The sequence below is a fragment of the Zerene cesonia genome, unplaced genomic scaffold (genome assembly GCF_012273895.1).
Source record: "Zerene cesonia ecotype Mississippi unplaced genomic scaffold, Zerene_cesonia_1.1 Zces_u001, whole genome shotgun sequence".
NCBI lineage: Eukaryota > Metazoa > Arthropoda > Insecta > Lepidoptera > Pieridae > Zerene > Zerene cesonia.
This window is the reverse complement of record NW_024045131.1, coordinates 2,528,260-2,538,804: the sequence shown is the minus strand read 5'-3', so window position 1 is coordinate 2,538,804 and position 10,545 is coordinate 2,528,260. Positions and strand designations below refer to the sequence as shown.

The following is a 10,545-nucleotide window of genomic DNA, read 5'->3' as shown; positions in this document are numbered from 1 at the left end:
AACATAGCGTGAAGCGTGCGTTTACCTCTTGTACTTCCATCGGCTTGCAAGAAAACATCGTGCATGTGAATAAATGACATTTAATAATAAAAAAAAAAACATATCAAGAATAAAACATATTTTTCTTTACCGTTTCGAGCTTGGCAATGTGAATGAATAAATAAATTTATCTCTTGCACGCTCGTCCCGTCTCGGACCCACGACTTTTTGAATTCCTTATGTTCTTTCATATACTCCTCCGAAACGGCTGGACCGATTGTGATAAAATTTCGTGTGCATATCGCGTAGGTCTGATAATCGGCCACCACCTATTTTTTATACCCCAAAATGATAAGAGTGAGGCAGAACAGCTTTTGCCGGGTCAGCTAGTTATTTTATACATTATATATAATAACTAGCTGCACGCCCCGGCTCCGCCCGATTAATTAATAAAACCGCACATGGTGAGCCAATTTGATTAAAATCGGTCGAGTAATTTGGGAGTACATCGCGGACAAACAACGTGACACGTAACACGTCTATATATATATTACTAGCTTTTGCCCGCAGTTTCGCACGCGTTAAATTTGGAATAGTTTAATAGAGGTCATACATTATATAAACCTTTCTCTTGAACCACTCTATCTATTACAAAAAAACCCCATTAAAATCCGTTGCGTAGTTTTAAAGATTTAAGCATACATAAGGACATTGGGAGACGGGAAACTGACTTTGTTTTATACTATGTAGTGAAGATATATTATATATAATCATTTATATTTATACAAATATATCTATATACTTACGGCGTGCACATCCTTGTTTTTAGCTCTGGCGCGTTCTAGATTTCTGTTCGCCGCTTCGTAGGCAGCCAGACATCTGTAATGATAATTATTGTGTATTGCAAATATCTAAAAACTCTCATATATATGAATACTAGCTTCGCCCCGCGGTTTCACCCGCGTAGGTCCGTATCCCGTTGGAATATCGGGATAAAAAGTTACTCATACTTACGTACGCTTAAGTAGGTACGCTTACATTGCAAATCCACAAGGATAGACATGTTTGAATGCTTGGATGAAAGTTTATGGGCATAGCCAAGGTGGTTGTAGGGGTTCAAATAACTTATAGCCTTCCTTAAATGAATGAGTTATCTAACACTAAAATAATTTTTAAAATCGGACCAGTACTTTTCGAGATTTGTGCATTCAACCACACAAATAAACTCTACAGTTTTATAATGTTACTAGCTGCGCCCCGCGGTTTCACCCGCGTAAGTCCCTATCCCCCGTAGGAATACCGGAATAAAAAGTTGCCTATGTATTATTTCAGTTGTAGCTAGCTGTCTACGTACCAAATTTCATTGCAATCGGTTCAAGTAGTCTTAGCGTGAAAGAGCAACAAACACACACACACACACACACACACACACACACGCACGCACGCACGCACGCACGCACGCACGCACGCACACACACACACATCCTTACAACCATTCGAATTTTTAAATATTAGTAGGATAGGATAGCAGGATAAGTAGGAAGTAGGATATACCTGAGCCGCCTGACGAGGACAGCTTTGGCGGCGTGCGTGTCCCGCATGTAGTAGCGGAGCGTGTCCGCCAATTTCAGGTCTTGGTCCGACGCCATGCGACCTTCGATTTTCTGTTGGATACAATTAAAAAAGAAAACATTATTTATATAACTGGAATTTGTCAGTCGTAAAGGGACATCTATTTTCTTTCTTAAAGTAGGTTCTAGGCGTTTAGGAGGAATTCAGTGACAAACACACACACACATAAAAAAAAACATTATAACTATACATTATAATAAGATGTTTAGTGAATTTATCAAAAGTATTCCTTAAAAAAAAAAACATTACCGCCTTCAAATATGCAGAAGACGCCGGGGGTTGCAACGCTTTGGCAAAAAGACGCGGGTTCGAATCCCCGCCTCGTGATCCAATATTTTCTATTATTAAAATAAAAACTCTTCTCACTCTCGTTCCCTTTGTGATATCAAATCTATGTCTATATCTATGTCTATGTCTATATCTATGTCTATATCTATGTCTATGTCTATATCTATGTCTATGTCTTAAATTGTTGAGTTTGAGTGCATACTCACGCGGCACTTATCGAACGTGTCCGCGGCCCTGGTGAGGAACCGCTCGGTGGGCGGCTGCTCCCGCGAGCCCAGCTGCGTGATGCATGACGACAGCTTTATGTGGGCATCCGCCACTTCTGCAATCATCATCATCATCATCATCATTAATACAATTAACATCATCAACATCATCACCATCACCACCATTATCATCATCATCAACATCATCATCATAATTATCATCATCAGCAGCAGATCTGAGTGTGGGAGTCGAACACGCGACGACACGAATTGGGCCAGCTCGCACCGGGGGAAGTACCACACCCAAAAACATTACAACAATAGGTCTGAATAAATAATATGCCAAAAAATGTCAACTAATTCACGTGTGTGTGTGTGTGTGTATGTTTTACTATTTTAAACAACCATTCATTGTAGATAATTCATTTGTTAAGCTCAATCCTGCTAATGCGAAAGTTTATACGTGTACGTATTGTGGGTGCGTTTCCTGACCCTTCATGACGCAGAAACTGACTATTATGTATCAGTATTACACATAGCTATAGTATAACTTTTCTATAATCCTACTGATATAAGAAACGCGAAAGTATGTATGGATGCTTTACTTACTACCCTTTCATGCAATAACTACTGAACCGATTGCAATTAAATTTGGTACGTAGATAGCTTAGACAACTGTAATAACACATAGGCAACTTTTTATCCCGATTTTCCTACGGGATACAGACTTACGCGGGTGATACCACGGGACGCAGCTAGTAACATTATAAAACTATAGAGTTTGTTTGTGTGATTGAATGCACAAGTCTCAAAAAGTACTGGTCCGATTTTAAAAATTCTTCCAGTCTTAGATAACTCATTCATTTAAGGAAGGCTATAAGCTATATATATATACTACGGACGCAGCCGGGGCGGAACGCTAGCGAGCATATAATCACCCTTATGTTTAGACGTCATCCGGTCGACCTTGGCCACGGCTTCCTTCAGATGCGAGTAGTATTCCTGCAGGAAAGCCGTTTCCTGCTCGAAGAAATCGTTCACATCGCGAACCGTCGCACCCAAGTATATCTCATCTGTCGTGGTCGTCATGGACCGGACCTAGAGGGTGAACAGAAAAAATAAAAAAAAATAAAAATTGCGGGGTGTCACATGAAACCGAAAGAGTAGTAGAAGAGATTCGATTACTGTGGCGGGATTACGGGTGACCGAGAGGCTAGGCGTTGCTACGGTTTGGCAATATGATGTGGATTCGAATCCCGCCGAGTGATCAAACATTTTCTATACTTTAAATTTGTGATTTATAATGTAATTTCATGTTCTAACACACAAAAAAAAAATTATTGTGGTTTTACTTTGGTGGAATGATGTATTTGGTTGGTTATATATTATTATAGATATTTCCTTATATGATAGTTATCGCTAATAAGGATCGATTCACCTTCTACCTCACTGCATAGATAACCACACGACTATGCCACACAAAATCAAACCTTACCACAACGCGAATAAGGTCCACATTCACTTTGGGCTGGTGCATGCTACAATATACAAATTTTTTAAGCTTCGCAAAATGAATCCTTACCAATCCACCGATAAGGTCCATTTTCCCCCGCGGCTTGGCGCACAGATCCTGCTCGTACTCGAGGAACACGCGCAGATGGGCGTCCTTCCTGAACACCGGGTGAGCGGCTAGCCGCTGTAGGAAGACCTCGTGCATGGCAACGGTCTTCTTGAATGTCGCGAGATATTCACTGAAATGGCCAATTTACATGTTGGATAGCAGTATTTCAGGAATTTTTCCCATAAAACATGGGAAAATTACACTATCACACTAATCAAATCAATGTTATAAATGTGATGGAAGTTGTTTGGGTGTTTGTTCGTCAATCACGCTGAAACTACTGAACGGATTTTGATGAAACTTGGTAAACAGACAGGGTATGAGCTGACTTGGGTGATAGGATATTTATTATCCCGATTAAATGCTCCCTTTGGGATAAAAAAGGAATATTGTTAATCGGGCGGAGCCGGGTCGGCCGTCTAGTATTATATAATTGTATGAGGATTTATTTTCTTATAATAAATCTCATTTTATTAAATGATTTCTCTCTGAAACATTACTAATATTATAAATTGATGATTTTTTTTTTCAGGTCATAATGGGCAAGTGAGCTAGTGGTTCGCCTGATGGTAAGAGATCATAACCGTCCATAAATTAGCAAAATTTGTGGGGTTGTGGGGTGATAATTTTTGGATCCTCTGAATCAATTAAAATAAATCATTTACCAATACAAAGTCCCGTTATCTACGAGAGTCATTGGCTATATTTGACATAATTTTGTACCCGGGTCTACCCCGGCTGAGGATATACAAAATGTCTATGGAATTTTAACTTACTCCTCTAACTCCTCCTTCATCTTAAGGAACTCCTCTCTGGTGAGTGCTCCCTCTCCCTCCCCGAGGCGTTGTAGTTTCTCGCGGGACGCGTCGAAATCCGGCCGAGGGGGGGCTGGCGGTATCTATGAATTATTGAGAATTTTCAACCGACTTCAAAATTAAAGGATCTATAATTTAGACTAATATTTTTTTTTCATGTGTTTGTTACCTCATAACTTTTTACTAGGTGAACCGGTTAGTGATTCTCTTTTTTTACTTGAAAGCTGGTGCCAGCCCTGTTTCTTGTTTAAATGGGACTACGCCCATGAACATTTGCAGAGGCGTAAGATCAATCGACCTTACGCCCCTACAAATGGATTGTCGACTTTAAATTGGAAAGGGATTAAGATAGGATTGGGAAGGGTAAGGAAAAGGAAACGGGCCTCCAGCTCCCCCACTCACCGAACGAAACACAGCAGCATGCTACTATTTAACGCTGGTTTTCTTTGCGTTTGTGTTACTTCCCCGGTGCGAGCTGGCCCAATTCGTGCCGCAGCGTGCTCGACTCCCGCATACAAAACTCAACATACTCACAATATAGCCAGCGTATTCCTCATTCTCTTCGTATCTGTCGTGCAACCACACAAACTCTTCGTGCTGCCGCACCACCAGGAACTCGGACTTCTGAAACTCGGGCAGCGTTGTCTTCGTGTGTACCGTGAATTTGACCTTTTCCTTTTCGCTCAGTGCGTCTGATATGTCCACCTGTTGAAGATTTTAAGAAATCCCTGTCAATATTATAAATGCGAAAGTGTGCTTGTTTTAATTGAATTTATAGTTTTATAACCTTGAAATGATACATTAATGATACATTTCTGAATAGAAAATAAAAATTATTACGAGGCGTGATTCGAACCCGCGTAGTAATTACGTGCGGTGTACCTTAGGTACGTGAAACCGAAAGAGTAGAACAAATTCGATTCCTGAGACAGGATCACGGGTGGCCGAGGGGATAGGCTTGGGCAAAAAGTTCGAATCCCATCTCGTGATCATATTTTTTCTATTCATTAAACATTTATCAATGTCTTTGTCATTCTCTAACATTGTAATGGTAAAATATAATGTATATTTCATTATTGATGCGAAATTATGTTTATTTATTTTTTGTCCTTCTCTCATATTGCAACGGAGCTGTGTTATAATGTGATGTTTGTGTCTGGAGATAGTTAAGAGACTAGAGAGTAGAGTTTTTAATGAAGAGCAACAGCATTCATTCATTTAATTTAATTCACAATCGCCGGCGAGACCGCGGACGAAAAATTAATATGCATATAACTTCAACAACTTTGAACTTAGGACACATTAATTTTTAGGAATATTGGTTAAAAACGAATGCTGTTTAGATTAAGTTTACTTTAGAAACAATGTCTCATAAGATTTCTTTTAATATTTTTATGGTTATATTGATAACTTAATAGCAATTTAATTTCTGAACACATTAACATGAAATTTCATCAAATAAAATTAAATGGACAGCATTGTACAAAACTCTCATCAAAATTGTGTGGACTTTCACAAGCCTTATTAAAATGCTAGCTGACTCGAACATGTTTTTGTCTCACTTGTGAATCATTTTCATTGTTGCTCAACTCTTATTGGTTCTAGCTTTATATTATTTTAGCTGTTATGTCTGTGGCCGCAGCTTCGCCTGCACGGTCTTAATACATTTTCATGGTATAAACTTACACCCCCTATTTTGTCCCTTGGGGGTAGAATTTATCAAAATCCTTTCTTAGCGGACACCTACATCATTACATCTATCTGCATGCCATATTTCAGCCTGATCTGTCCAGTGGTTTGGGCTGTGCATTGATAGATCACTATTATACCACGTTTGAGTTAACTCTCTTCATCCACTTAGTCAAAGGAAAAGTCACCTTTTTACCTTCTGTACAATTTCTAGGATAAAACTAATCCTATTTCCTTTCCCAGCCTTTAAACTATCTTTGTACCCAATTCCATCCAAACAGTAAAGCAGTTTTAGCATACAAATATATAGAAGAAGAGAGAGATTTAGGTTTATTCTCATAGTAGAGTTAGGCTTCCTTGATATTAAGCCATGCAAAATTTGTTTGAGTAATTAACATTAGAATAGGCCATGCAGGACAAAATTAATTATTCAATTTGAACTTTTTTTTTTAGATAAGTATGTGAAAAATAAACTCTTCAGTTCAGAGAGTATAAATTTAATTCCACACATACCAATAGACTGTTATCGGCCAGTGAGACATTTTCACTTGGTTTTTTCTTCTCTACAGTAGAGTCCCCAGATGACGGGCTGGATACAGGAACTGTGAGTGGATCATTGTTGCTTTCTTCGACACAGTCCTGTATTAATACACATATGAAATAAAATAAAAACTTTTGTATTACTTTTTTCACTGTTTGATAATGATTATACATAAAATATATTTTTTTTTTATAGAAAACAGAAGTATATACAGTCAAATGATTAAAAAAGGAAAAAGAACAAAAAAACTTTTCAGACCATAAGTTTCATTTTTACCATAAACATGACATGTCATTGTTAATGCTAATTTACCACATCTTTTTAAAAAGGTACAATTATGATTCAACGTATCGTTATAATTGATATGTTTAGTTCCGATAGCGGTACACTCACCTCTAAAAAGTGCTACCACGTCATTATTTTTAATAGCACGATGATTTTTTTTTACAAGAGTAATGTTCTAGCAATTAAGAATATGTAAATTCCCTTCACTGAAGATCATAAACAGATTCATTATTCTCCAATTGGTAATATTTGGAAACGCCCCCCGGTTTTTTAGCACCGTAACAAAAAAAAACATTTGACTTACCATCATAATTGGAAATTAGATTTATGACGGACTTTAAACTGAATTCAAAGATATCAATATACGCTACGGCGTTCAACGTAGTGGTTTTTATACCTTATATACTTATTATTTACACCTTACGTTCGTACAAAGATTTATCTAACAAGACAAAATCAGGGGATGCGATATTCTGTCAATTAACAACAAACGAAAAATAATTTTAATGCTGTCATTGTCAGTGTCAACTTCAGTTTCAAGCACAGGTTAAGTACTAATTGCGCGGATTGGAACAATCCTTGTTATTTCTATTCACTAACCGTACTTTGTTATAAATTTGGAAAGCCAATATAATATAGAAGATAGATCTTAACTGTGCATGCTGTATTAAGGAAATTGTGACCCTCAATTACCTAATTACTATCGTTATCTGGGTATTGCTTAGTTTTAAAAGCATAGTTGATGCTTATCATTATCAGCACGTAACCATAGTTAAACTATGTCGACTTAAAAGTTTATTCATTTGATATCATTAATTGGTATTTTTTTCTTCGTTTTTATAAACATCGATATAACTATAAACGACCTCGGGTCACTTAATTGCGTGCAAATATTCGTTAGAACGAATTTTTGCAAATATTATCATCCTTGATGGAACTCTTATTAGTTTGCGTATTCGTGCGAATATAAGAGGTGGTAAAATATTCTTCCTGCTTTGGTTGCGACTTATGGTATTGTGGTGAATTTAAAATTAATATGTACGTGGGTACCTATTGAGTATAGTTCTACCTACGTAATTAAATACTTGCAACCCTGAAGGTTTGTCCTACATCAATAATGTAATAAAAAAAAATGTAACAAAATCGGCAATGGAATCGATCGGGGCTGACTAGTTTGTTTATATTATATTAAATGAAGAAATACGTTGTAATTTGTGAAAATGGGTACACAAAAGCCGGGAGAATGGGCCAACACCCTCATATCAAGATTCGAAGAACAAGTAAGTATTGAAAGTACGCATAAATTTAATGTAGGTGGGCCCACCCTTCTATTATTTACATATTTTTTTTTAAAAGCCCAAGCTTTTTGATTAAAATTAAAAATAAGAATAAACTTTTTTCCTATTATTAAGTTTTAAAATCAACCATATCAAGAAACATCTTGAAGATATAGTAAAAGAATAAAAATAAATAAAGATGTAGGTATTATTTTATGTAATATAAATTATTAAAAATGGTGAAACTGCGATCACTGTAATATTTTTCTGTTGCTCTGAAATAAGAGTAAATGAGTTAAATCAAGTATTTAAGTCACAATGCAGACAAAAAAAAATAATTACTTCATCTGGGAGACCTCAGAAATGATGACCATTAGGAAACTCTACGCTTTGCTCCTTATAGAAGCTCCTTAAATGACATAAGAAAAAAGCCCTGTTCATATGTTAACTACTCACTAAAAAAATATCTTATCTATGTATTTGCTTGGGTATAACTTCACCATTCTGACTTAGTTTTTATTTGTATTCTACATTCACTTTACACATAAAAATTTTTTTCTTTAACCTATCTGGTTACCAAATTTCATCCAAATTGGTTCAGTAATAGTTTGAATAATAGACAGACAGACGTCATTAATTTATAATATATGTGTTTATGAATGAATATGATATGTTTCATCTCAAAATTACTTATTTTGAAAAGGACGAAAGGACCAGTTACAATGATTACAAAACCAAATTCTCTCCTTAGTAAGCTAAAATACTCCTGGGAATAACCCAGTTGAATCATGGAATTGCACCCAGAATCATACCAAAGCCATTTAATTCACTCCACTTCAATAAATCACTCCACATGCTTAATCTCCCCTCAAAAGTAATAGTATTACATATACCACTATGTATATATATGCCTATATCTTTCTTCAATAAATGAACTATACACAAATATTAATTCAATTGAAACCCAGTTCATAAAATTAACTCCTTGTTATGCACTCTTTTGTTTAATTATATAATTGTATAATTATAATCCAAGCAGTAGTGGCTCAGTAGATTAGTCTTTGGAATTAAAATAAGGAGTTAGAGACCAGCTGTTGAGGGTGCAACAAATAAACTGATTTTTCAACTTATCTGCACATTATTCACATCTGCATATCACCACTGCTCGAAATGATGAAAGAAAACATTGTCACGGAACCGCCCATGTCCCTGCAGTGGGAACACATATAGGCCATGATGATGATGATGATGTATTTAGTTATTTGCAAACTGTATTCTTCAGCTACCCTACAAAACTGGCGCACAAAACCTGCACTCCCGGATAAATGAAGAACAATGCAAGGCATGCCTCGTGCAGATCAGCAGGCACAGATTTTCCCTTGTCATTTCTGGCCTGACCAAGATCCTGCAGAGAGTTAATGAATTGGTAAGTGATTTTTATTCTTTCATATATTTCCTCTAGATTAATCAAATTAAATACGTTTTTGTTTGTTAGTCTCAATCAGGAATGGAACCGAGGATTTCCAGTTCTGTGCTCATGCGTTAACCTCTATACAGAGGAGGCAGTCACATTTATAAGTAACGTCGCAACGCCACAAAACATATTATATTTTTCTTACCTTTTAAACCTTCCCTGGACCATTATAAATGCATCGAAACTAAAATTATCAAAATCAGTTTCGCTGTTTCCTGTTTTTTAGTAAGACTAAGGAACAGCAATTGTTTTTATATATATATTACTAGCAACAAGCCCCGGCTCCATTCGGATTATCTTACGTAATAGAAATAATATAAACTATTTATATCTTTTAAATTGGATCAAGCTGCACATGGTGTGCCAATCTGATTAAAATTGGTTGAGTAGTTTTGCTGTCCATTGCGGACAAAATCGTTTATATATATTGAGATATTATGTTCATAAACCCTTCTTCCCAGTACCAGCCCACGCTAACGACATGCGTCACACGGCCTCTAACCGAAATCGAGAAAGGGTATCACGACAGTCTAGTAATAGTCCTTGATACGCTGGAGATATGTTTGAGTTCACAACCGAAGGACACAGCGAAGTACGAAGAGGCTATGAACGTTAAGATACTGTTGCGGGAGGTGTGCCAGTTCATTGGTGAGTGTTAGCTGGTGGGAGTCGAGCACGCTTCGGCACGAATTGGGTCAGGTCGCACCGGGGCAGTCACGCCCACAGATACCCCCCCCC

The 10,545-nt window shown here is 37.0% G+C and overlaps 2 protein-coding genes across 8 annotated transcripts in view; one reads left to right on the top strand and one right to left on the bottom strand.

Annotated features, from left to right (window-relative positions):
* Positions 1-7,552, bottom strand: part of LOC119838159 (sorting nexin-32) — an 8,993-nt gene extending 1,441 nt beyond the window's left edge. The window contains exons 1-10 of one of the 2 annotated variants that reach the window (XM_038363999.1): positions 7,361-7,552; positions 6,744-6,869; positions 5,076-5,246; positions 4,503-4,624; positions 3,688-3,856; positions 3,044-3,203; positions 2,106-2,221; positions 1,534-1,643; positions 786-858; positions 26-43 (exon numbers count right to left, since the gene is read on the bottom strand). In XM_038363999.1, the coding sequence (XP_038219927.1) occupies positions 26-43; positions 786-858; positions 1,534-1,643; positions 2,106-2,221; positions 3,044-3,203; positions 3,688-3,856; positions 4,503-4,624; positions 5,076-5,246; positions 6,744-6,869; positions 7,361-7,366 (1,071 nt within the window). In that variant the 5' untranslated portion in view covers positions 7,367-7,552. The remainder of the gene's footprint in view (positions 1-25; positions 44-785; positions 859-1,533; positions 1,644-2,105; positions 2,222-3,043; positions 3,204-3,687; positions 3,857-4,502; positions 4,625-5,075; positions 5,247-6,743; positions 6,870-7,360) is intronic. The other variant, XM_038364000.1, reaches the window with a different exon arrangement.
* A 581-nt stretch (positions 7,553-8,133) lies between these two features.
* LOC119838123 (neurofibromin) overlaps positions 8,134-10,545 on the top strand; it is a 56,957-nt gene continuing 54,545 nt past the window's right edge. For 5 of the 6 annotated variants that reach the window (XM_038363953.1, XM_038363950.1, XM_038363949.1 and 2 more), the window contains exons 1-3: positions 8,134-8,336; positions 9,616-9,759; positions 10,269-10,455. In XM_038363953.1, coding sequence (XP_038219881.1) covers positions 8,277-8,336; positions 9,616-9,759; positions 10,269-10,455 — 391 coding nt within the window. In that variant the 5' untranslated portion in view covers positions 8,134-8,276. The remainder of the gene's footprint in view (positions 8,337-9,615; positions 9,760-10,268; positions 10,456-10,545) is intronic. The other variant, XM_038363952.1, reaches the window with a different exon arrangement.